The sequence below is a fragment of the Ctenopharyngodon idella genome, chromosome 15 (assembly GCF_019924925.1).
Source record: "Ctenopharyngodon idella isolate HZGC_01 chromosome 15, HZGC01, whole genome shotgun sequence".
Lineage (NCBI taxonomy): Eukaryota > Metazoa > Chordata > Actinopteri > Cypriniformes > Xenocyprididae > Ctenopharyngodon > Ctenopharyngodon idella.
In genome coordinates, this window is record NC_067234.1 from 27215001 (window position 1) to 27242732 (window position 27732).

The 27732-nt window shown below is 37.2% G+C and overlaps 2 protein-coding genes and 1 long non-coding RNA gene across 4 annotated transcripts in view; 2 read left to right on the forward strand and 1 right to left on the reverse strand.

Moving 5' to 3' along the window:
* mcamb (melanoma cell adhesion molecule b) overlaps positions 1–11795 on the reverse strand; it is a 39018-nt gene extending 27223 nt beyond the window's left edge. For both annotated transcript variants that reach the window (XM_051861123.1, XM_051861122.1), the window contains exon 1: positions 11608–11795. In XM_051861123.1, coding sequence (XP_051717083.1) covers positions 11608–11665 — 58 coding nt within the window. In that variant the 5' untranslated portion in view covers positions 11666–11795. The remainder of the gene's footprint in view (positions 1–11607) is intronic.
* A 4042-nt stretch (positions 11796–15837) lies between these two features.
* On the forward strand, positions 15838–21272 carry LOC127496241 (uncharacterized). Its single transcript, XR_007925274.1, has 2 exons — positions 15838–15981; positions 17602–21272. It is a non-coding gene; the product is annotated as an uncharacterized LOC127496241 (long non-coding RNA).
* A 1827-nt stretch (positions 21273–23099) lies between these two features.
* Positions 23100–26998, forward strand: rnf26 (ring finger protein 26). Its single transcript, XM_051863279.1, has one exon. The coding sequence runs from the start codon at positions 24419–24421 to the stop codon at positions 25721–25723; it is 1305 nt and encodes a 434-aa protein (XP_051719239.1). The 5' UTR covers positions 23100–24418; the 3' UTR covers positions 25724–26998.
* The last annotated feature ends 734 nt before the right edge of the window (positions 26999–27732 follow it).

Sequence of the window (27732 nt, forward strand, 5' to 3'; positions counted from 1 at the left end):
TTCGGCCATGTGATCTAATTTTAGAAAACAGGCCCCTGTCTGTCTCTGAAAGCAGGCAAATTATAAGTCAAAAGCATTGCTTGATTTGCTGTGGTTTGCTGTTATGATGAGAAATCTTGCTGTTTTCCTGCCTTATACTGATATGATCGCCCAGAGTCATATCTGTGTTGGCTATCGGGACCCATTAGCATATCTACAGCCAGCATACTCCTAAAAGTTGACAGAGCTGATCTGGCCATTAAAGCTAAAGTGCGTCATTTTTTAAATGTTTAAACACTTTCTCCTACCCTAGTTTAGGGTGAAACACAACTATAAGTAAGCCATTCATCGTCTGATTTCCCACAAGAGTGTAAACACTGTGACTCTAAACCACTGCTCTGTTTGTTTGAGCGATCTGCGGTCAACATAAGGCTCAACCCACGGTGTGCCTTGGTTCTTAGATTAATAAACTGCTTTGAACACAATGGCACAGACATGGCATGGCATGTATTATTTCAGTGAATATTATAATCATGACTTAAATGTGGGTTTCAAATACCAAATGTCAAGCATTATGTGACTAACGGCATGTTGCCTGATTATGCAGTGGTTTGCTGTTATCATGAGACATCTTGCTGTTTTCCTGCTTTATGCTGATATGATTACCCAGAGTCACATCTGTGTTGACTATCGGGACCTTTGTGGCTTTCAGTCTATATCCAATAGCATATTTACAGTATGCTAGCATACTGATAAAAGTTGATTTTTTAATTTTATTTTTATTTTTAGCTGATAATACACATTTTAAAAAATTCAGATCTTTGAGCGATCTGACAGCGGTCAACATGAGGCTCAACCAATGGTGTGCGTTGGTTATTAGATTAAGAAACATGTACTACATGTACTTACTATAGTAATAGCAGTAAATTATGCATAATTACAAGTAACTAACCCTAAACCAAACCCTAACCCTAACATTAGTCTATAGTATTGTAAGTACATGTAGTTAAAGGTGCAATATGTAATATTTTCTGTCTGCTAGAGGCCGCTAGAGGCCTATTCAAAACAAAGGCGTAGCTTGATGACGCCAAGTTTGAGCGCGGAATCTTGGGACGTGTGGTCTTCACCTCAACGGCTGGTGGGAAAGAATTGGGATAGGACTCGGAAAGAAATCATGTTCATGGATGCGATTATTAACATTACTGTATGAAGCAGAGCAGGACCGAGTGTTGTGGGAGCTGAACGAGGCCGCTGGAGCGATTGCGCAACACACGCCTCACGAGCAGCGGGACTTTTATTATGCCACAGTCGCCGGCGCCGTTTCCGCTTTTCCGGTCACGAGTATGAGGTAACGCAGCTCTGTTTATTATATTAGATACATTTGAGTGTGTTGAAAATTATGTTATAACGTTACTCTGTGCGTTTGCTTGGCGGCTGCTGTGAGACACTTGTTTGAGACACACCGCAGTAAGATAGATCAATTTTAGAATATCATGTTAAATGCTGGATGGCTTGTGTTGATAAATAGCATGCAATTAATTTTAAAACATTGTATGATGGAGAAAATGCTATATTACTGTTACTAAAAATTAAGCTGCATCTGATTATGCTATGTTAGCTACTTCACAAAATAGTGTTTTTCTCTGAGGCATGGTAAAGCATGGTACTCACAAAAAATCAAGAAAATTAGATTTAAACAATAAGACGTGTTGAGCTATATAACAATAATTAGTTTTTCTGTCTATAAATACATCAAAACAGTTGTTCCCTTGCCTATTAAAACACGTAAATATTAAAGCGTCTTTGGTGTTTCCATGGTTTCTACAAAATAAAACCGGAAACCGAGGCAGACCGAGAGGTAACACGGGTATGACGCAATTGACAGGCGACTCCTCACACGTCCCGGAGCCTTGGTTAAAATTGCAATTTTCTCACGATTTACAAATAGTTGCAAACATTTGGGATATTGTAAGTACTCAAGTGAACAAAATATATAACACTGGCCTAGTGGTTTTTGGATATTTTACTGCAAAATTCTTACATATTGCACCTTTAATTAATATTACTCAGTACATATTTGAGTAAGTAATATGTAACTATGTCATCTTAAAATAAAGTGTAACCATAGAAAATGCTAAATTAAAAAAAAAATAATAATAAAACAAATTGTGATATATATTGAATTGGCAGCTAGATATCAAATCGTGACTAAAAATACGGCCCAAAAATTTTGATTCAAAGAAAATAAAAAAGCATAACAAGAAAATAAACAACATAAAAGAATAGCATTGTTTAGAAAGGAATTTTAAGGCACCATAGATGCATTTCAGACACAAAGGCTATTCCACCTAGTTTTTTTAATTATAACACCTCCTCAGAGATCACATTTTAGAATGTTGCACATCCTTTGTGTAGATGAGAAGCCAATCCCAAAACACACTGCAACAAGCTCAGTGAATGGATGCTGACAAAGTGTTATAACTGTGGTTTATAAACTTTTTTAAATCTGAAATGTACTGATAAAAAGGCTCATCTATCCATCTATCCATCCATTCATCTTTCAAACAGCTTGTCCTATGTAGGGTCTGGCTTAAAAAGGTTTGGTATAATATGCTTGTTAGAGAATCTTACTGTTAGCTTAGCAACATTCTTAAGTTAATTTTAAATCCATTGCTAGTATAGTCTCTCACACGGAGCGCTAGTTGTGTGGTGCAGTTTATTCACTTATTAGTTTCCTTAAGACAGCTCCCTAGATGTTGAAAGAGAGCTTAATTCCAGATTCATTGCCATGTGATTATTAGTAATTAAATATACAGTTGTGTGTGTTTCACATTTTAAGGGCTACTGAAAGACACTACCTCCATTCAGAGGACAATCACCCTCTGGCCATCCACAAGTCATAATTTCCATCCCAAACTCCTGCACAAGATGATCCAGTGCTCTATTTTAAGAACACATAATTGCCAAATAGTTTCAGAAGACCACAAAAATGAGGCCAATCACAATGCCAGTTTACTTAACTGCTGCCATGCAGCCTTCATATTGAGCATTAAACCAATGCTGTTAAAATCTGGCTCTAAGCTCGCAGTGATTCTCAGTTGCATGAGACAGCAAATTCAACAGAACGTGATTTACAAACATAAAAATAGTTTGGGCTCAGGATTTGTATGCTGACAAACTGATGTTCTCCAAAACTGCACTGCGTTTCTGTTTAAAGTCATTCGGCCGTGCCCTGAAAATATTTAGATTTCTAAAGTATACATTTTAAAATATTACTTGCCAACAAAATATTCTGAATGAACTCCAAACAAACTCAAGGCTGACGTACAACTACAATGACGTATCATGCCCTGCAGCCTACTACACCACCCAAAGTGTCAAACCACCGATCTAAGTGGCATGAAATATTTGATTTCATCCCACATCTGCAAATATTATTGATGTAAAGGGATCCATTAATACAACTTAGATTCATTTAAAATGACGAACCACTGCAGATACATGAACTGTGACCTATTCATTGTGTCAAGTCTACCAAACAGAACAGCTGTAAAGTCATTTTTCCCATATCACATAAGCATTCAGATACTTTTTATACTATGTATATATATATAATGCTGCACTTAAATGTACTTAAGCAGAAAGTTGTAGTCCAACATGATTTGTTCTAATTGAGTTAAAGTAGACAGGAGATGCAGAATGTTAGAAGCAGTTAGACTGTGGCACATGGCCAGAGCTGAGCAGAGTGCAGTTCCTCTGAGGCCTCGACGCAGCCTCCAGACCTCCAGAACAAGAGCCGCATTCAGGCCTACTGCGTTCCCAGCGGGCAGGCCTGTGGGCCCAGCCGACTTTTGTAAATTAAAGAGTTCTGTCTTCAGACCACAATACTGTTTCCTCTAACCATTATGCATCTCATGTCCCCAAAGTAAAGCAAATGTTCTGGAGAACAAATTAAACTAGGCATCATTTTTGGACTGAATCTGGACAGGAAGTGATGTTATTATCTTAGGAATAGTTTTTTCATCATTTGTTCACCCATGTCTTTCAAAACTCGTATGAATTTCTGTCTTCTGGGGATTGTCCAATCTGCTCTTTTCCATACAATAAAAGTGAATGGTAACCACTGCAGTCAAGCAGGATTATTTTTAGTGAATAACTACTACTCACACAAATCTATTTTATAGCTTCAGAAGATGTATGATGCTTTTTGTATTTTTGGAGCCGTGATCACCATCCAGAGAGCAGCTTGGACATTTTGATAAACTTCTCATTTTCCACAGATGAAAGTAAATTATACAAGTTCAATTGTTATTTTAATATTTGCTTGAACTATCCCTTTAAGAAAGACTTGCAGACGGAACTGTTGCCTCTTAAACCCTTACATTTTTTAAAATGACTTTTAAAATGTTCTCAAAATTCATTCTCAAAGTGTTTGTTTTTAAGTAGACAGTGTGTTCAGGTTCGGAAATGGAAGGAACCTGTCTTCCATTTGTCTTCAGTCATGTTATCAATAATGCAAAGTTAGAGTGTGTTGAACAAAGACTGAGACAATTTATTGTCTATACATTCATTATTCATTCATCATGCACTAAAAATGTTTCACAGAAGTTCAAATGATGAACAGGGATACAACATTTATCAAAGAAAAGCATAAAAGAATGCATTTATATAAATTGTACTGTATACAATACCACTTTCATTTGTTTTCATCATTCATAATAATAGTAAATTATTATTATTTATTATTTCTTGAGCATCAAATCAGCATATTAGAATGATTTCTGAAGGATCATGTGACAATGAAGACTGGAGAAACGATGCTGAAAATTCAGCTTTGCATCACAGAAATAAATTACATTTTAATATTTATTAAAATAGAAAACAGTTATGTTAAACTGCACTAATAATTCACAACATTACAGTTTTTTAAATTTTTATGCATTTTGATCAAATAAATGCAATTAAAAATCTAAGAATTCAAAAAGTTAAAAAATAAATAAATAAATCTTACAACCACAAACTTTCAAATGCTAATGTACATTCGTTTTCACGGAATTCTACTGTTAAATGAACCTTGCAAAAAACTGCAAAATTTCACAGATTTGTTGGCAATGAACTATGTCTCAAAATGCAGCACCTTCATGTCAAAATCCAGGGTTAAAACTGTAGCTTGTTCTACAGGCCTCAAATGCAAACATATAGAGGTTTACCTTTAGACAAACTGCCCAGCAGGGCTCCATTTCCAGCCCACATGTAGCCTGTTCCATCAGGAAATATTTCAGTGCTGCCTGCCACAAAGTTACCACTAGCCAGAAATTAATGCTATATATTTCTATATCTAACGCAACAGTTTTAGGTTTCTTTGTTTTATGGTTACTTTACAGGCTACTTGTTCATAAGTTCATAAAGTGGAGCTACTAAAAAAGCACTAAAGGTGACAATTACAGTGAGACATTACAATGCTGCTCTGAAGATTTGAGATATAATAGTCCACTAATGAGTGATATTTATATTAGAGTATCATCTAAGCAGACAGCGATTGACACTCTCACTCTCTAACCTCTGAAGTTATGTGATCCACCAGACAATATAAATATGGCTTTATGCACTGCCTGACAGTGTAAAATGAGCTTGACCATTTATAGTAATTAACAACCACATTCCCAAAAGTTCACTGTTTCTCAAAAGCATTCGTGAGCTAAGTTTATAGAGACTACTGGTGGCAATGGTTCTACGATCTACTTAGGCCTACAATGATTTTGGGAAATGCAGCTCAGCTAAGTTTGCCATGAGTATGTGCTGGTCATAAAAGGAAACCAATCTGAGAGTAATACAGACTCTGTGTTTGAGCAATCATGGTGAATCATATGGCTGTAACGCAGCAGGAGAGGTGGTGTTGTGGGGGTGGGGTGGACTCGCTGTCTGAAACCTGAACTTGAGCATGTTCTGTGATTGTTTGAATGCCAGGTGTGAGCAGCTGTTTGCTGGGACCCACATACAGAACAGTGAAAGCTGTATGGGAATGTGTTCACAGATCTGGTCATTGCGGGTGATATTAAACAGCTTTAGCTACACTACAAACAAATCTCTTTTTTCTTGTTTTAGATATCTAAACATCCTTAAAAAGATCAAATTTACAAGATAAAACTGCATAGATATTAAGGCTTGTTTTAGATAATATATCTTGAATAAAGTTTATTTTATCGGTAACACTTTACAATAAGGTTCCATCAATTAACATTAGTTAATGTATTAACTAGGGATGCACTGATATGAAAATTTTGGCCAATACCGATAACTGATAAATCTTTATATTTGAAAGCCGATAACTGATATATTGGCCGATAAATCTAAATGCAAATTTTTATGTAATTTTTGAGAGTCTGATTACAAAAACAAAAGTCTCACCATTAAAAGCCAAGCACACAATTATAATGTTCTCATTATAATTTTATTTAGCCTATATGACAGACTTGCACTGTACATTTTGCACATTTTCCAATCATATTTCAAGCAATTCAGAACCAACATTGCGATCAGTGCACATCTAAAGTGTCTTGGCTGAAGGAAATAATCCATTATTTATCAGCTTTAATATATCGGCCAAATTTTCTTATCGGGCCGATAATGATAACATTAAAAATGAACATATATCAGCCGATACCGATATAGTGGCCGATATACTGCACATCCCTGGTATTAACTAAAATTAACAAATAATGTGCAATACATGTTTATTAATCTTTGTTAACGTTAGTTAACAACGATATAACTGTACATTGTTAGTTCATGTTTATTAAATAAACATTAATTAACAGATACTACTATAATTTTTTATGTATTAATGAATGATGAAATTAACATAAACTAAGATCAATAAATAATTTACAAGTATTTTTCATTGTTAGTTCATGTTAACTTATAGGAACTAAATATAATAAAAGAATACATTTCAACCAGACAGCTGACAATTCTTTCAAAACAGACGTCTGTGTGTTTAAAAGTACTGTAGAAGTAAATCTGTGGCACAAGAATTCTTCTTCTTCCCATGCAGACATTCATTTGACATCCTGAATAACTGCTAATGATAATATTTAATTCTGGAAAACCCTCCAGCACAGCTCTTATGATGATATCCGACAACACATATGGCACTGACACTTTCCAACATTATCTGATTCCCTTGACCACCATGTCATTAACATTTGCTTTAAAGTTTTAAAGTGAACACTACAGTTTTGATACCATTTTTATACTTAGCCCTAATTTACAATAAAAAAAAAAACATCTTTTGCAATGCTTGAAATATTATAAATTGTGCAATATCTAATGGAGGCATGGAACAATTAAATACACTTATTTGGAAATTACCTAGCTCCAAGGAATCAAACATTAATAAATCCAGCTGCAAATGAATTGCGGAGTCTTTAATCTCACTGTTCACTTACAGAGTTCAATACTATCTACCATCATTAGGAAAGAGTTTAAAGTCACAATTATCTTGATCTGTTCTCTCTCTCACTTACTTATACTCAGTTCCTGTGGATTGCTCTTTCTGGGAAATGAAACTAAATGGTCAAGACTTTTGCAAGCTGACTTTTGAAATGCAGCACACATTTACAAAAATTTTGAGATAAGAAAGCTATGGCAGAGTTTAGAAAGTCTGCTCACTTGCATTCAGATAACCTGCTCTTGACAGTAAGTAGCAGCAAGTGACTCTTGAAATGTACGCTGTAGCATATGCCATGCTGGACATGTTTAGCATTCTTTAAAAACGGCTGATTGCTTTTAAATGAAAGCAAATAAATATAATATTAAAAATGTATGTGTTTAACTTCTATGCCATTAATGTCACAAAAAAAACAAAAAAAAAGACGGTTTTCAAACAGGTTTCCAGAACACTACGCCTGTCTGCCACTGAGTGGCCAAAAAGATAAAGTTGTCCCAAACTCACACCATTGGTTAAGCTGTCTATGTTAGGCTGGTCGGGATGGTCAAACAAACAGAATAATGCTTGGGTAAGGCCATGGTGTTTACACTTTTAGGGGTATAAAGTATTTTATCTAAAATAAAAACACTGGAAAATAACAAAAAAAACATTACTTTTATTAAATGCATCTCCTCTTGAAACTGCAAAAAAAAAAAAAAGGGGAAACAAGCTTGTCAAATGCAATAATGACTTTTCCTGAAAACAAGCCAAGCCTTCAAACTTCAGTTTATATAGCAATAGTTTAACAAGAGTGCAGGGCTTTTTATGCTAGCAGAGATCTGGATTGTGTCAGTTTAATCTCAACAATACTGCATTACCCAGACACATATTTATACAACACTGATAGTCACAGAATTTCATACGCAGGAGCAGGTTTCTTCTTCTGTTATAAGGACCAATATTTAGAGGATGGATATGGATAGAACGGAAAAATAATGCATATTCATGCATAATAAGTATATAGATTATTCCTGGAAACCGAGGCCACACTAGAGAACATCTAGGTCTGAGCAGAAACAGAGAGCAGTATGAAGGGGAAATGACTCTCAGTCCAGCACAGTGATTGAACACTAATGGATGGTCAGCTGCTATCCATCACTCAAATAAACGGGGGCTTAGACCCATGCCTCTCATCAACAACAAATACTGTACCACACACTGAATGCAAGGCATGCAGTAATCATCACTAATGCTTCAGCCTCTTGGAATGACTCTTTCTGATTGGTTGCTGCACAAGGTTTGACTGCATGCTCATTCTGAAAAGGGAAAGTAAGCCAGGAATCTGAACACAAAAAGCTCAGACAGAGGGTACGGTCGTATCTGACCATTCCTTTACTTTTCAACATCACAGACAATGAAATAAATGAAATAAAACTTCCCTGAACAACCTTCTGTTTGGTATAAACATATTATGCTTTATGACGTAGCTACGTAAAGGTCCATGGGAGTTGTAAATCACTGCACCAATAAGAGAGATGCAAGATGGCGCCTGTTTGTATAAAACAAAGGAGTGTGAGTCTGCAGAGTGAGAGATACGAGAGATATAAAAGTATTGGCAGTTTAATTTATCCGGATGAGTGGAATGCTATACAGCTTTGCCATGGATGACGACAAAGACCTTAAATATATCTATATAACTGACTCTATGCCATGGCTGTTTTACATAAATGAGCATTGGAGCTTACACTTTAAAGACAATTTTAGCACTCCTAGCATGCTTAAGACATGCTTAGCTCCATATATCTTATTTGTACAATTAAATACAAAGACCTTTGCTGTTTTACTACATGCCTTTGTATGTAAACGCACATCATCTCTGACATTGCCCTGAGATAGAAAATGGCCTTTAACCCTTAATGAGATGGTGTCGAGAAAGGCACTTTGTTTCTTTATGTGCTAAAATGTTGAAATCCAAGTGTTGTAAGTCTTTCAATGACTCAGAGAGGAAGGCATCTCTTCAAAGCGTCATTGAAGTTTTGTTCACTGTGTGCATTTCACACAAGCCATTTTTCAAACGCCCAGAATCTGACACAGAACAAGACAGCTGCAAAACACCAGCAAACACAACTGGAATTTCGGTCACCACATACAAGAGAACGTGTTAACACAAAGTAGTCACTAATTTCTTTTGATATGCGACTGTGGAGAAGGAAAACAATCTGGCTAAAAACAAATGCTGAATTTACTGTTGTCTAATAAACATCTCGTAATATATAGGCTATTTTATCTCATGCATTATCTTTAAAGGGTTAGTTCACCCAAAAATGAAAATTCTGTCATTTATTACCCACCCTTGTGTCGTTCCACACCCGTAAGAACTTCGTTCATCTTCAGAACACAAATTAAGATCTTTTTGATGAAGTCTGAGAGGTTTATGTCTCTAGAGATCCAACGCAACTACCACTCCAAGGTCCAGAAAAGTAGGAAAGACATCATTAAAGTACTCCATGTGACTCTAGTGGCTTAAACTCAATTTTATGAAGCAACGTGAGTGCTTTGTTTGTGCAAAAAAAAACATGATTTACCATTTTATTTGCAAAAAAATATTATCCAAAGCGTGTTCACACAGCAATGCCAGCTCTCACGTGAACACAACACGCATGTAAAGCAGTTAGCGAAAATAAATGTATTTTTGCTGTTATTTTTTAATGTTTTTTAAACAAATTACAGAAAAAAAACACCTTTTTGGTTGAAATAGTAAAATTGAAGTATTAAAGTAAAATAAATAAATATGAAATTAAAGCACCTAGTCAGATTTGACCACGGCAGTTTGCGACTCAAATCCTCTATTATCAGTGTCCGTTTAATAATCAGCAACACCAGTTAAAAAGCTGGAGGATGTGATAAACTAAACAACAGATTAGATCAGAACTCCTAAGGTGTGCAGGAAAGGAAGTCGGTTTATCTGGAGGAGGAGGAAAGCAGGAGGCTGAAACAGGAGGTCATTACAATAAGGAAAAGCATGAATGGTGGTCAACGGAAGAGGGGATAATTGCACGAAAGAATAAGTAAAAATTAAGAAATAGTGAGGAAGTTCACCACAGATGGGGCAGATACAAGGGTGAGGGAAACAATGTCTGACTACAAACTCAAACATCAGTTAACAGATGCTTCTGAACAAAGAAAATACAACTTGTGGGGATGCATTTCCTTCCTTGTCAATCCTCATGTCTAATTATACAAAAATGTAGTAGTAGGTCACTCCATTATATATTCAACACAATTACAAAACACAAGCTATGATCCAGTGATTCATTACGAATTAGATCATTTTGTAGAAAACAGTTTTAAAAAAGACTAACGTTATCTAACCACAGACCGCGTGAAAGGAATGACATAGACCTGCTACTGTGCCTGCCACAAAACTCCTTTCACTGCTCTGACTGAAGCTCCTCCAGTTAAGAACATCTCCTCACAATGGCACAGACACACAGCAGGCTCCTTCGCTCATCCATAATGCTACAATAACAAGTTATAACACTATGTCTTTGTCTACTAAATTAAAATGCATAAAAATGTAAACCTTTTAAAAACAGTTTAATAAGTAATACATGAAGTAAATAATAATAATACATTTAAAAAAGTATAAATAAATGAAATGAAAGTGGCTTTTAAAGATCATTTAAATTAATTTCACATTTTTGGCCAATTACTGATGAAGAACATTAAGATGAAACACTGAATACTCACTAAAGACTACTTAGAAAACTTCTGAATCAATTTGAATCAGTTCAAATTGCATGTGGGGTGTTGGTAATGTTAAAATAGTTTCTTTTAACGTATTTGCAAACTTTACATGTTGGCTATTTAAGGTATAATAACCACTGAATTATTCTATAACCTTTTTTATGATCTGAAACATAAGTGAAATTGCATTAGATTAAATAACAATCATAAGAAGAATTTGATAGTTAAGCTTTTATCACCCAGATGGAGTATGAAGTGTGTTCAGCCTTTACATTGTAAATGCATTACATACATTGTAGGCTACACACACACACACACACACACACACACACATGTACAGTGTTCTCATTAATTTCTCATGAACGATGAAAGCATCTCACCATTTCTGTTGTAAACTTTCCCTATGACTATTTAACCTGCTACTATCATGCACAAATGAAACCTTGACTTACTTTTGCACGTTAGGACGACCAGTCCCACGACCAACGGCGCGATATAACGGAGGGTCATGTCTTCCCGATCCGAGGTTTGATGTAAGGAGATTGAGCGCGCTGTAGAGCTGAAGTCTCCTGTAGACCATCAGGGAGGGCAGATGTTTGCACAGAGCGCGCGTGAAGTGAGGAGAGATGAGTGGGAGGAACCTAGTGGGCTGCGCCCTACATGCCACACTGCAACACATGAAACACAGATATTAGCGATAATCACGATTTAAATATGATGGTCATATCAGCGTATAGCCTACATGTTTTTTTTGCTGGAAACGTAGCCTACGTATAAAGTTTGAGAACCCTTCCGAATGTTCCGTATTTCTGCATAAATTTCACATCAGCTTGAAGGAATTTGACCCATTCATCTTCAAACACTGCTTCAATTCAGTGATGTTGTCAGGCTTTCCTGCATAAACTGCTTTGTCCAGGTTTTTCCACAACATTTCTGTTGAGTTAAGGTCGGGACTTTAATTTTGCCATTCGAAAACATTAAATTTCGTCTGCTTTAACCATTCAAGACTTGTGTGTTTAGGGTTGTTTTATGCTGGACTGTTGTGCTACAGTTCCAGGACTGACAAACTTGACTTTCTGATGTAGCTTCTCATTTAGCTTGAACAATATTGGTATGTCACTTATACGCCAAATGCCAATATTAGTGATTTTTTTAATTTGTCCATATTTTGGCTGATATTGGATATTGCTTATTTTATGTACACGCTTATTTCACCTGTATTTAGATCTTTAAAAACACCAACAATTTAATAACACTGTTTCAGAATTAATACAGGCTACTGTAATTCTGTCTGATATCAGGTCGGGTGTGGTGTAGCCTACGTTCAGAGACGGTCACGATGTGGAGTTCTTTTAAGGGTTGGGGGACGTTATTTGGTGGACCTTCAGGGAACATTCAGGACGTTCTGGGAATGTTTAGGGGACTATTACTATAGGACGTTCTGTTAACTTCCCAAATGTCCCTTTGTAACGTTCTCGCGCAACCATAGGCGTAATTTGCGGGTGGGACAGGTGGGACACGTCCCCACCACTTTTCACCAGGGTCGATAATTGTCCCTACCACTTTTTGAAACATCTTGTGGCATGGATGTACCTAACAGGGCCGTAACCACCATAGACATTGAGGGGGACAACAGTTTTTAGTCTGGTCTGCCTCAGCGGTCTAAGACCGCTCGTCAAAGTCAAAATGATTAAGATGGCCAATCAAATTAAAAAGTAGGCGGAGTTTACGTTCTCATTTTTTGCTCGTGCACACCGTCTTCACAGCACAGACGGGCGCGTCAATCAATTGCTTAACGCCGTTGCGGAGGTTTATTTTTCCGGTAAAATCACAAAACAAATGCACATAAACGTGTCGCTGCTGTTGATATACAAACATTGATGGACATCTTTGATTTTAATGAGGAACAAAAAAAAAAAAACTAGGCGAGGGCGGATTAGAATACGCAACCTCTGATACTGTTCTACCACGACTAACGTTAGACCACTAGGGAATTCAAATAACTGTTACGGATCGATATATTTATTCACTAAATTGAAGAATCTCGGAACTAACAATAAATTCTGTTATGAAACTATCACATTAAACATGAGTTCTCAATGTACTATTGAAATTGATTTTTTCTGGACATTGTAATGTTATTTTTCTACAATTGTTATTGTACATATCTGATATAGCATTGTATTAGCAGCAGTTTCGTTCACTGTTTTGTTTCTTTAAAAAAAAAAAAGTGTGTACTGATATTAATTCATGTTTATTACTAGTAGGAAGAGATGATCGGTTCATGTGCCGCTTTAACTGAAACGCAGCGATCACACACACACACACACAAACACTCATGTCCCACCCACTTTTTAAAACAAAGTTACGCCATTGCGCGCAACCATAAAATAACCAAAATAGAACGTCCCCCTAAACTCATATCGGGAACGTTATTAAATGACCAACATTGTTGATGCAGTGAGACAGCAGTTACGTTAGCTCATGCGTGTGCTGTTGTTAGCTAATGATTTACTGCAAGAGATTTGCATTTTAAAGGAAAGGTCTCATAATAATAATCCAGAAAATACCTGTAAAGAGTTTTTTTTTTGTAAGACATTTAATTTTCAATTGAATTTTTTGATAAGGGCAGCAGGGACGTTCTGAGAACATTTCCAAATAAAATATGGTTCCCTAAACGTTCAGAGAAGGTCTTGAATGTTCTGTGAAGGTCCGCCAAATAACGTACTGGGAACGTTACTAGGCAACGTCTTTAACACCAGTGGGGACGTAAAATTTCTAGCGGGAAACACATCCCAGCGCCAGGTCGCCTATTATTTAAAAGAAACAAACAAATTGCTGATCAACTAGAGATGTTTCTTTTGTATTAGATACATCCGTGCCGCGATATGTTTCAAAAAGTGGTGGGGACAATATCGACCCTGGCAAAAATGTGTTGGGGACATGTCCCACCCGCAAATTACGCCTATGCTGTACAGTATAATGTTGTGTGATCTCTAAATTTACGTGTAGCGTATTTTATTTTTAATTTATGTAGACCAAATATTATTTGTCTAAACTAAATAACTAAATATTAGTATAATACATTCTTCCAAAACTCTCCTGGCTCATTCACATGGTCTTTGGACAAACTTTGGACTGGGAGTCATGCTCTTCTTGGATAACATTGGCTTTCTCCATGCACATTGTTCTTTATGATGTATGATGATGGATTTATGAACAATAACCCACCAAGGCTAAGCCAAAGCAGAGATACTGAGATGTTTCCGTGTGTGGTCTCCTGGAATATTCTTGCATTTTGCAAGTTTTATATTTGTTCAGAAGCACATGACTTCTAAAATCACATGATTTTTTATCCCAACAAAGATATTTCCTCCTGCATCATTTTGTTCTATAAATTAGTGAAAAGTGAAACATTTTTAATTTGGATTTTTCTATCTAGTTATGACTTAAAGATCTGATCACAATGCATGTCAAATGTATGTAAAAATAGGGGTTCACAAACTTTCAATGTACAATATACTGCATGCTTCATTTTTGGCTGTTTTCTTTTAATGATAACGTTTTTAGTAAATTCTGTTTGGCTGAAAGATGTGGGGCTGTGTATGTCTCCTGAAGTTTATTGCCAATATTTTCTGACATGCAATCTAAAAGCGTAAGCAATAGCTTGACCTGATATTTATTCAGTCGACAGAGTCTGAAGTCTTAATCAGTGCTTTCTATATTTATCAGCAGTCATTATAAATGCTATTGTTCTTGATAATGAGCCTTTTAGTTGGCTTTTTAAATAGTTTCTAAATTGACTTTATTTGAACTGTCTACCATTAGTGGATGAAAAACAGATTCAGAGAGCCTGTAATCTGATCATCCATCCAATGATCTACTACTGAGAACTAATTACAAGATAAACCAAGGAATGTGTATTTAAAAATAGGCTGAAGATTTCCTGTGGGATTACAGTCAAGAATCAATTTGACATGGTTTATCCCCTCACATGACCAACCAAGTCAAATCCCTTTTGAGATGCTTATTTTTCTGTTGAGAGCTCAGTTCAAGCGAAGCCAGCATTCATCAAAGTAGTAGGTAGGTTGTTGGCTGTAGTTTGTGAGTATGATGTTGACAGCTATGCTCTGGAAACCTCAGGTAATGTTTGCACACCTGGAGAAGAGTGTGGCGGTGCTCTGCTACTGAAAACAAGACATGCAAATTCAGTTGGTCACATTTTATATCACTTCATATCAAAGTAAAATTTTGTATGAGATCTGTGTCAAGTTGCCAAAAAAAAAAATTCCAATTACTTTGGTTAAATTATATTCCTGAAATAAATTCTTTATTCCTAATGTAATTCTTTAAGACTAACCTCATATAATAGAATAGAATAAAATAGAATAGCATCACTTAAAATGTATGAATGAAACTGCAATAGATAACACAATATCAACCCAATATTTCAAGATAGAACAAATGCATTTTTCAAACAAAACATTTCACAAAAAGAAGTTAGTTCAATTAGGGTCTAAACTATAGATGTAATATTCAATAGATAACACTTGGCACTTCACGAGTTCACACTTACAAATAAGTCAGATAAATATTTAGTATGCGCTTTTGGCGTGCTGTCCGAGGAGAGGGCTCCGAGCTCGGTATTTGGCCCAAACCCAGAGTACTCCCCCTGTATTCTGGTTTAGGAAGACAAGCAGGCGAGTGTGAGATTTGGTTAGGAAGATAACCAGGTGAGCGTGAGATTTGTTCAGGAAGATAACCAGGCGAGTGTGAGGAGACGGGGTGGTGGAAGAGAGATGCTGAAAAACTGTCGAGAAACATGGGTGAGTCGACTGCGTATTTATAATGTCCTCCACTTATGCTGATTGGGTAGACATGTTGATTACTGATAGCTGACAGCTGGTTGGAATGACGTGATGATTGAAAGGATCATTTGAAAGCGCTCCTCCCGAATTTTGTTAATAAAACATCGTTAAGTAAAAGTTTACTTGGTTGTCAAACATTAGCGGAAGATGTTCATAGTCATTGGCTGCATCGGAAAACTGAAAATTGCTGCCTTCTGAGGATGCATTCCAAGGTATTGAGGCACGTCCGAATCCAATGTCAGCTTCACTTCCTGTCTCCTGAAATACCATCATCTAATCAATTTTTGAAGGCAGCATACATGTATCTTTGGCTGCCTTTGATATCCCACAACCCTGTGCTTTACATTCTGTGACAGTTGAGCTAAAAAAAATAAAGATGGTGTCTGAAAGTTGTGGCTGGTGGTCAGTTAGTGTAAATGTACCTTTTTTGCCAGTCTTTTCCACTTCTGTTGTCACTTAGTGATATCTGTAGATCATTAAGCTGTTACTCTGCCTCAGAAGCCTGTCCGAAATCAGTTTTGTGAGGTTCCTTCGTGTGGAAACACTGTCTACAAAGTGCCTGATAAGGCAGCGAGGCAACAAGTCAGCTGCCTAAGTTTTCTGACGCAGCTAATGTAATGATCTAAACTGATAGGACTCTTGAACTTGAAGAGTACCTGACTTCATACATCTACTCAAAACATTGATGACAATTTGTCTAGAAAAGTTAGAAGAAAAAAAAAGAAGAAGTTTGCATTATCCATGCAATGAAATTCATGCATTTTGAGTGTGGCTAAAGGAGTGTATATATAAAGAGACACGGTCAGTTGTGCTTATCATGTAGAGAAAGAAAAATCTGTGGTATTCAATAAATAAAAGAATTGCCTCTGTATGAACATGTTTTAAGACAAGATAAATACAAAGTTTAGACAAGCTTATGGGCTACATGTCTCTCTTCTCAGCCCATTAAGGTGGATCATGTTAGACACGCTCTGCTTAACACGTGTTGTTCTGAAATTAGAACCATTCACATGACTGAATGAAGAGTTCAAATCCTGTTGTATCTTACAATAGAAACTGGGTTGTGATTTGACTGAGGATAACACACCAGGATAATTAATATCATCTGTGAAACCCTCATATCATTGTCTTGCTTTCTTGAAGTGGTGGAAAGAACCCTGCTTTTCCTTCAACAACAGGAAGGAAGTAGGAAAGAAGTCATTCTTTCCATTCTGGACACTGGGGAATGTTTTTCTGAAGTTGTCTGCTTTTATGAGAGGGGCTATTGTCTGTTAAACACAAGGGTGGTGGCTGTGAACGTCTGAAGAGTGAAGGGGCTCAAGGGCAGGGAGCAGAAGACATTTAGGGTCCTATCTGTGCAAAAGAGTCTTCACAAAAACAGGGTTTGTTTAAAAAACTGACATCAGTGGTTTTCATCATGGCAAAAATGCTGTGGTGATAGGAAGATAAAAAAAAGTTGAGTGTAAGAACGTATGAAGTGGTCTTTTGAAAATACATGTATTTATATATAACAATTGTATTCATATTTTATTGTTATATATTGTTATGTTAATAATATAACAATACTTTTTGTTTTAGGATAGAAGTGGCCAAATTGTGATGGCTAGACGACTGGGTCAGAGCATCTCCAAAACTGCAGCTCTTGTAGGGTGTTCCTGATCTGCAGTGGTCAGTATCAATCAAAAGTGGTCCAAGGAAGGAACAGTGGTGAACCGGCAACAGGGTCATGGGCGGCCAAGGCTCAGTGATGCACGTGGGGAGCGAAGGCTGGCCCGTGTGGTCCGATCCAACAGACGAGCTACTGTAGCTCAGATTGCTCAAGAAGTTAATGTTGGTTCTGATAGAAAGGTGTCAGAATACACAGTGCATCGCAGTTTGATGCGCATGGGGCTGCATAGCTACAGGCCAGTCAGGGTGCCCATGCTGACCCCTGTCCACCGCTGAAAGCGCCAACAGTGAGCATCAGAACTGGACCACGGAGCAATGGAAGAAGGTGGCCTGGTCTGATGAATCATGTTTTCTTTTACATCACGTGGATGGCCTGGTGCGTGTGTGTCGCTTACCTGGGGAACACATGGCACCAGGATGCACTATGGGAAGAAGGCAAGCCGGCGGAGGCAGTGTGATGCTTTGGGCAATGTTCTGCTGGGAAACCTTGGGTCCTGCCATCCATGTGGATGTTACTTTGACACGTACCTAAGCATTGCTGCAGACCAAGTACACCCTTTCATGGAAACAGTATTCCCTGGTGGCTGTGGTCTCTTTCAGCAGGATAATGCGCACTGCCACAAGCAAAAATGGTTCAGGAATGGTTTGAGGAGCACAACAACGAGTTTGAGGTGTTGACTTGGCCTCCAAATTCCCCAGATCCCAATCCAATCGAGCATCTGTGGGATGTGCTGAACAAACAAGTCCGATCCATGGAGGCCCCACCTCGCAACTTACAGGACTTAAAGGATCTGCTGCTAACATCTTGGTGCCAGATACCACAGCACACCTTCAGGGGTCTAGCGGAGTCCATGCCTCGACGGGTCAGCAAAAGGGGGACCAACACAATATTAGCAAGGTGGTCATAATGTTATGCCTGATCGGTGTATATATTCTCTTTCTCTCTCTCCGATATGAGGGCCTGAAATAAACATGTTAGCATTTGTGGGCTATGCATATCTCAGGATCTTTTGCACCACTAAGCAGCATTTCCTTTGTTTAGGATATGAATGTGATGGAGAAGGATCATGCCCTGGTAAAAATTACAATGCTGGGAAGGCAAATTTTCACAGACTAAGAATACAAACCCAAGGGATTATACAATTGAACATTTAAATATTTTCTCTACCCCTTTCATGCTCTCTTCCTATGCTTCTTTTTAAACTCAATCAAGTGTTGAAGTTGGCTGGAGTCCGTGGGTTGCTGTGGTATGTGAGGTCGTAGACTAGGTTGTGACCGGACTCCACACCAGTGGTTTCTTCTGTTGAGAGTTTGTGTTTTCCCATAGAAGCTTTTGGATTACAGGACCATCAGTCTGTCTCTAACTGAGTGACTATTAATAGTTCTCATATTGCTTTTGATAAACTTCCTGAGTCAACACAGCACCAGCTGCAAGTTATCCCTCTTATTTGGTTCGAAATCTGGGTGCGATCAAAGACTATAGAATAACACTTAAAGGGACTTTGGTACGGTCATTAAAATTTGACCCTAATTGGATAAAATTCACCAAAAATCACAAACATGAAAAAACACAAAAAAGGTAAAAAAAACAACAAACATTTAACAAATAACAAACAAATAAACATGAGATTTTTTTTTTCATAAACTGTGAATATTAACATTATTGTATAAACAGTATAAACAATATAAACAGTATTGTATTCATTAAAAATAACTGTAAAATGTTAAAAAGTATAAAAGTGTGTGTGTGTGTGTATATATATGCACACACATACATCAGTTTCTTCTGGTTAAAGATGTAAAACATCTGACTAATGCATAAATGTAAATGTACATCTACTCTCTCAGAGGGCAGTTGAAAAACCTACACGAAACACTAAATATGTATTTTTCCGACAACTCAAAAATCTAACTGGGTCGAAAAATCTAAATAGGCCTTTATTAAGCATGTAAATGGCAAAAGATTAGCAATTTCTCTTTCTTGATCAATAATGAGTTTGATATGCACTCAAAAAACCGTTTGCTCAACGAACTTAATGCAAAGAAAACTTTTCCCCACAATCCACACAAAACATGTTTAAGTCCATTCAAACACAATCTTTCTTGAACAAACCTAATTAATCAAAGTTTTTTTTAAAAACTTTCAGAAAGCTAACTGAATTCAGCCTTTCTAAAATAACCAAAGTTAAAAATAAACTCTGTTGAAGCTCTTCCAGCTAATTCAATGGCACATGGTAGCAAGCTAACAAGTATCGCTCATTGGATAAAGCTCCTTTTATAGTCAATATTGATTAGCCCACAAGCTAGCTCCACTCTTCTCCATAATGATAACCACAAAAACTACAACATAACAAATGTTCCTACATTTTCAACATAAGCGAACTTAAAACACTAATAAATATTTCCCTTCCCTAAAAAATACATAAAATACTCTCCCAATTCAGTCCCATTCAAAGCATTCTGGAAACTGAATCCACTGTTAAATTTCACTTGTCAACAAACGTGATTCATGTAGTCTCAACACAAGCAGATTAAGTTGTTATATTTTCCAAATCGACTGCATGTGATGTAATTAAGTTGACAGACAAAATGTTTATGAATTGTGTTGTGAAATTTTTTTTTTTTTTTTTTGAGTGTTGCTTGCAACCCATTAACACATCAAAGTTTCAAGAATATTTTGTAGACAAGGACAACTTCAACTTCAGTTCAACAAACTGTGCTAAGAAACCCACATCAATACTTTTTCATGCTGTTGCCTGAACAGAATCCAACATCACATGTGAGAGGAAATACATGTTTTCTTAAGACAAGGGTCAGTAAAACAATAGAGCAGCCATCAACAAAATGACCTATTGTCGCAATCAGTTCACCGGTATTTTCTTTCCATCGTGACAGAAGTTTTCTTTTAATGCTCAAGCAAGGAGCAGACAGGAGCACTTGAGGACTGTCATTGAGTTTAATGGTGTGGAATTGACCCGTAGGAATGGAAAATATAGCAGTTATGTTTTGCTTTATGCTCTAGAAGAAGGAAATCTGTCAAAGGAAATCTATTCTCCAGGGCTTTGTTACTTCTAAATAGGGGCCTCAGATCAGTGTAGTTTGTTTATTTTCCCAAGAGGCCCTCAGCTGAGAATGTCTGCTTGCCTTCAAACATAGGTTAAACGGTGTTCGACTTGCCGGCCCTGCTAAATGCTCAGCAGAACAGCAGTTGTGGGGTCCAACATGTCAGATTGTTTGTGTATTTGCATGTGTGTGTCTTTTCCCCTTTAAATATTAATGGAGGCATTCATAAATTGTGTAACAGTGGCTAATATGGCTATTCTTTCTCTATTGGCAAGCAAAACCGCACCTTTTGTTCAATATAAGCCATTAATCAGTTGTATATTTTGACATAAATGGAAATCATATTTGTTTATTTGTCCAATTTAAATGAGCTGACAAGATCATTCTTTCAGTGGACATTTCATATAAATATTTTCTCATCAAGTCCACTTCATGACAGAACAGACATTCTGATGATTGAGCTGGGAAATGTTTACAACCAAATATGTAACAATAAAACAGACTTTAAAATAACTAGACCGGGACTAGTTGTCACACATTTTACTACAGTAAATTTTTTTCAGTTTAAGTTTGTTTTTTCAAGTCAATTTCTGTACATGTATCTTAAAGTCTTGGCTTCAAAAAATGTTGAATGTTTTTGCTCATAAATAGAGATACAGTTTAATGAACACTCATTTAGCTGAAAATCCTAGTTTGTTTGCTTATCCCAGTGTGACAACATGCCTCGCTATCAGGAGATGTTGTCACACTGGGATAAGCAAACAGACTAGGATTTTCAGCTAAATCTAAACAGGAAAACAGTTATGATACTGTTGTGGAAAATTCTTTATTCTTTAGTGTTGAGAATGTAATGAAACAAGCACTCAAGAAATGTCTTTGTTGATTTTATTCTTGCAAGAAAGTTGTTTAATGCAGATACAGAGTTCTACAGAGAAGAACAACCACAGTTCTGCCTTATATACCCCCTTATTGTTCCTTGTTACCCCAAACCAATCATAAAACACGTTACCATATAAAGGTCAGAAGAATGTAGAAGATAAGCTTGAAGTCTAAAAGATGAACTCCAAGCTGTCTAGACATACACATTCATACCTTTGCCTCACTTCCTTTATGTTAGTTTCACAAGCACTTCTTGAAAAAGACAACAGCATAAGCAGTTATTTCCCACTGAGCAGGCTGTTTTAAATGTCACAAGAACAGAGAGAGAGAGAGAGAGAGAGTCAATGCATCATATTACAAATAAAAACAAAAGTTAAACAATAAAATTTCCACCATGATACACAAAACAATTCATGAATCAGCAAAAAAGGAAAAATAAAAAAAAAATCAAACATTTATTATATTTAGCCCATATAGGTCCATTTTATCAGTATTTGGGTTATTGACGAATAAGGTTTTTAAAAGTGTAAAAAAAACATAATGGAGATATAATTAATTTTGAAGTTTTATTAAGTGTTAACAATGAGATTGTGGTTTTTATAATCAGTTAACACTGCTTTTGTCATTTTTAACAAGATGGACACAATTTGTCACCAAAAAAAGTCATTCAGTTTAACTAAAATTTTGTTTTTACTAAATGACACTTTTGGTTATACCGAATGACAATATTTTCAAACAATGCTAACAGGCTGATATCTATCTAGCTAGCTAGTGAGCTTGCTAGCTAACAAAAGGACAACCAAACATTTTATATTTAGTACAAGTTTTCAAAATATTACAACATTTTCCATGTTTTATAGCTGTCGTACCGAATGACATGATCTTTAGGACGTGTATGAGCAAGTGAAAACATACATTTTTCAAATAGTTAAGAGAGTTAGTTACTTTGCTTCACGACCATGTGGTCCTTTGCAGGTGTCTGAATGATGTCACATCCTGTCACATGATATTGACCGCATGACTTGATCCAAAATGGTCCCTTTATATTGGTTACTCCGAATGACATCAATGAAATTCATTTTTATTGGACATTCTTTCTCATAACAAAGCAACGACTTCTAAACATAATTTTAACATCATTTTTCACTATGTTGATATATGATGTTATAAAATCATGCCAGAATAAAAAATACATACATTTATTACATTTTAAGATATTTTAATCACAAATGAAATGGCTGAATTGGCCTTTGGACGGTTAAACCATGCTTTAAAATACATTTATATGTAGCAAAATATAATTAAAACCTTTTGAGGTCAATAAAAGAGATCTAGTTTTACTACCTTACATACTTTGGATGTCATATCTTTGATTTTTTTATTATTATTATTAAGGCCTTTGGACCAGTTCTAATCTAGATGTTTAAACCAACATACAAAATCACTACTGATAGTCAAGTGACATCACCTTTATTTATTTAGTGCTTTTTACAGTACAGATAGTTTCAAAGCAGCTTTATGGTGATAACAGGGAAATTATACAACAAAGTTCATTTCGGTTGTACAGCAGCTCTAGAAGAAAATAGTGTCATTGTCTAGCTTAAGTAAGTTAAGTGTTGATTCTGTTGTAAAAAAAAAAAAAAAAAAAAAAAAAATCATTAGTTATTAATTTAGTTAATTTATCTATACAGCAGCTCTGGAGAAAACAGTGATGTAATCGTCCAGCTTAGTTCAGTTCTCATACAATAGATACATAATAATTGTGTAACTAGACCTTCGATTTTAAACCTTTACTGTAGCCTATAGCCTACTTTGTGTGATAGTTATCCCCGGTCAGTCCTACATTACAAAATGCGATGGCATTGGTTGAGAATTTAAATCAAAAACTGTGAAAACATTTAAAATGGCAATAAAGTGCAAAGTGCACATGTCCAACTTAGGGACAAAAGTCAAATGCCTGAAATAAAAGGCAGTGATTCAATCAAGCAGCCAATACAACACAACTGCTCATACCTGAAAAGAGCAAAAATACGGATTTATTTGTTTTAACTATCAATCACGAATGATGTAATTTTCTAAACTCCATAATTTCGCCAAAACTACTGTATCTGTAAAATAACCAGACCATGCTACCTGAAAGTAAAGAAAATAAAGGTGGTGAATAGGTATAATAATTACAGCCGCGTTTCTGCGCAGCCCGAGCGCCGAGTTGATCCCTTCAAATACGTGTTGTAAAGCGGAAACTGACTGAAATAGAGCGAGACGAGACGTTTTCAATTCTAGCACATTATTAATCCAAAGAAAGAAGCGTCTGAGTTTGTCGTCGTCTTGGAGCTTCGTAACATAGCACGGACGCTTGGATTGCACCGTTTTCTAAGAATGAACATTTAGCTTGGGATACAGATGGGCGCAACCAGTCAACATGAGCAGTTTCGATTTTCAAACGTAAACATCCGCCGAGCAGTTCCCATCCATGTGTGAGCGGCTACTTCACGATGCTAACCATGATTAGGATGAGTATATCTGACCAAACCAGAGGGCATGTCATTCCCAGCTAATGCTCAGCTATAATACGACTGGAATTGCTTTTATTTGAATCTTAAGTACATGCCAAGACGACACGTTAAGACGCGAATGGGTTAGCACGCGAGCTAACTTGTCTACCAAAGCTGTTTGTGTAACTATAGACTGAACTATGTCGTTTGACAGCACAAACAATACGACAGATGATATATAGTCCATCACGGCAAACTAAGGTGACATTTCACAAGCGGATATCTTTATTATGGGTCTACTGAACTTGATTTTTAGTTCAATTGGAAAATGCATAGATGTCATTTGCCTCCTTCTGGATTTAAATTTTGTGATTGTCAACTCATTAATTCAGCTGTTGGTGGCAGTGATCTCCTTTGTCAATAGTCTGCCCATGCTACTCACAAATTCAGTGTCAGAGTGCTGGAATCTCACTCTGCTTTGCATCATCACCATGAGGGACGGAGTGACCATTGTGACCCATAACATGGTCGGAGGCTGGATGCAGCTGCTCGGAGGCATGCTGGAAAGCTTCAAGATGATCGGATACCTGTCTTCACATCTGCTACTGCGCACCAAAGAGCTTCTTCACCGCGGCCTGCTGTCGGGACACTGTTTGCTACGGCAGGCATGGGAAGGCTGTGGCATCGTGTTCAGCTTGTTGCTGTATTTCATCAACACGATCATCAACTTACTTCTCATAGGCACACAAAATTTATACTCTGTGTTGGTCAGCACTGTGGAGGCGGTGTCCTGCCCTTTGCAGAAAGCTCTTGAGCTGACCCTGACTGTGCTGACCTTCCTGTACAGCAGTCTCGTTGGCACCTCCATCCTGCTGTGGACACCATGCAGACTAGCCATGGAGTTCCTGGGATCCGTCTGCCAGATCTTCATGAGCGTGTTCCTGCTCAACTTTTATGGGCTGCTGCTCACGTTGGTCATCATCACGAGTGCCACCGTATACGTGAACCCCGCTCTCCCAAGACGAGCATCTTTGTGCATAATCAACTACATCAACACCGTGCCCATCCTGCGGCGTCTCCGAAGGACTCTACACCGCCTCTACGTGCTCGAGAGGAACGTGTGGCAAAGATTGGCCTGGCATCGCAGCCGGATAGGCCTCCTGGTGGTTCCTGCACGGAGAGAAGCTGCGGAAAGGGACGCTGGACAGCCTGAGCCCAACCTCGAGCCTCAAGTTGACCAAAATGCAGCAGACCAAGTGGTGGAAAACGCGCCTGAGGACACCAACCAAGCGGACGATCCTCTAAACCTGCCGCTTGCAAGCTCCAGCACTCACAGGCCACTCCGGAAGTTTCCGTCTGAGGACAGTTGCAAAGGCCCTCCAGCGGACAACCTGCTGAATCTTCTGCAGGAGCAAGAGGAGAGGAAGAAGTGCGTGATCTGTCAGGACAGCACCAAGACTGTTGTGCTTTTGCCGTGCCGTCATTTGTGCTTGTGTAGAAACTGCACCAACATCCTGCTGAGCCAGCCCATCTACCAACACAACTGCCCCCTGTGCCGCCACATGATCCTTCAGACCATGGACGTGTATCTCTGAGGGAAACGTTTACGGATGTGTTTCTGTCATCCTCAGGTTATTTGAGCAGCACTGTTCTTGAAATGTGGGAAACCACATGTTTCCTTCGTCTATGTCCATTCCACTACTATTGCTTGTATATAGATTGGAATCACAACCTTTTATAAATTGTGATGGCGAGGCTGATGACTGTGACTGTTTTCTTATGGTTTTGTATACATTGTCACTTTTTTCATCAGCTTTTAGAAGCAACACTATTTTTCTCATACAGCAATATCACATGAATGTAAGCTTTGTATTAAAAAACATTAAAATTGGAATGTTTGCTTAATTGAGTGTTTAAGGGGAATATTTGTATGCTACAATACTAACATTGGGCCTTATAGAATGAATTGTCTACTTAATTTTTTTTTTTCTGACTGTAAAGATGATCAAAGTTCACCTACAACATTATATTGATTTTTTTTTCTGTGTTGGAGAAATCTGTTTTGCTTTGCATTCCTTGTAATCATTCTACCAAAGCCTTTTTGCACTATTTGAGTAAACAAGTGTCACTACAATGTTTTCACAAGCCATTCTACAATCTGGTGATGTATCCATGCTGTTTTTGTCATTTATTATTGAACAGCATTAAGGCTCTCTCACTGCTAAAATGGTATTGATCAGTGCATTTTCAAATCGAAATTTCGTGCTTGTTTTTTGTTTCGAGAGACTGTAATTTAATTCGGTTACCCGTAAAAACCAAGTGGCAGAAAGGCTTTTAGCTCAGCTTTGTTCAGTGGATGTTTTTAGAAATCACTATTTTGGATAACATCTTGTACATTAGAGACACAAGGTACAGATCTTACTGGTTTATCTCATTTATTTTGGTCTTACATAATATTTCAAAACCTGAAATCCGCAGTAGCATTCAGAAAGGCACAATGCGCAAGACAATCAAGTGCATTTAAGAGAAAAAAGTGTTTGCAAGACCCATGCAAGCAGATTCATAACTGTCCTTTTGAAAAATATAATTACTCCATATAGTCCCTAATTATTTATGTCACTCTCAATTCTGCTCAATGCAGGTGATAAGCACTAACCCATGGTCATTTTAAGGTTTTTAAACATTCAATTCATTCCACATTTAAGCCCCAAGCCTTTTGTATTCTTGTACCACAGACGTTTATTTTCTATGAAGGTCTCCAGTAATGATGTTTGTGGGTAAAGCAGATGTTTGTCTCTCCAGAAGCTTGGATAATATCAAAACCACATTCATTGACTATACAGATGAACAATAAACAGTATTTGACTCTGCGGTCATATTGTCTGTCTTCAGCACAACTTGTAGTAGTTTCGTCATTGGACTAAAATGCTATTCACAGCAATGTCTTTGTGATAAATGACATATCTCACTTGAGATCTAGTGGAACTACAATGAGATCAGCACACAAGTATAGATTTTAAGCTGCTGATTGTGGGTGTGGGACCTGGAGTGGAGGCCACTTCCTCCAGTTGTTAAATCATGACTCTCCACTCCACCCCCCCAAGAAAAAGCCTGATCCAGTGTTATCTACTTCCCAGACAATCAAATGGAAATAGTGTCTCATCTCAGCTCTGGAATATAATATAATTTTTCGACAACCACTTTTTTCAGCTTTAAGTGATTTGATGTAAGGTGTGTGAAATGCAAGCATTATCTAGAAGTATAAAAGGAGACACATTCAGCACTGGACAGCTCCACATTCCAGGTTTTTTAGCAAGAGGAAATGTGAATCTCACATTGTTGTACACTTGTAGGCAGTATTCAAGCAATTCCCTAAGTACTTGCATTCGGATATGCCTTTCATATCTGTTATCTGTTAGTGCATACTTGAGAACAATGCTTTAAAAATAACCAAAAGCTTAGGAAGTGAGGCACCATAAAGAATAACACAGTGTAAAGCTTCCTACTTTTTAAACAGAGATGAAAGAGGATTTACTTGTTTATTTTGTCATGAAATAAAATCGAGAACCACTTCACTGATTGTTATTCGCATGATAATGCAAGA

Excerpts from the sequence above, each read along its gene's own strand:
- rnf26 (XM_051863279.1), top strand. The coding sequence starts at position 24,419 with ATGGGTCTACTGAACTTGATTTTTAGTTCAATTGGAAAATGCATAGAT.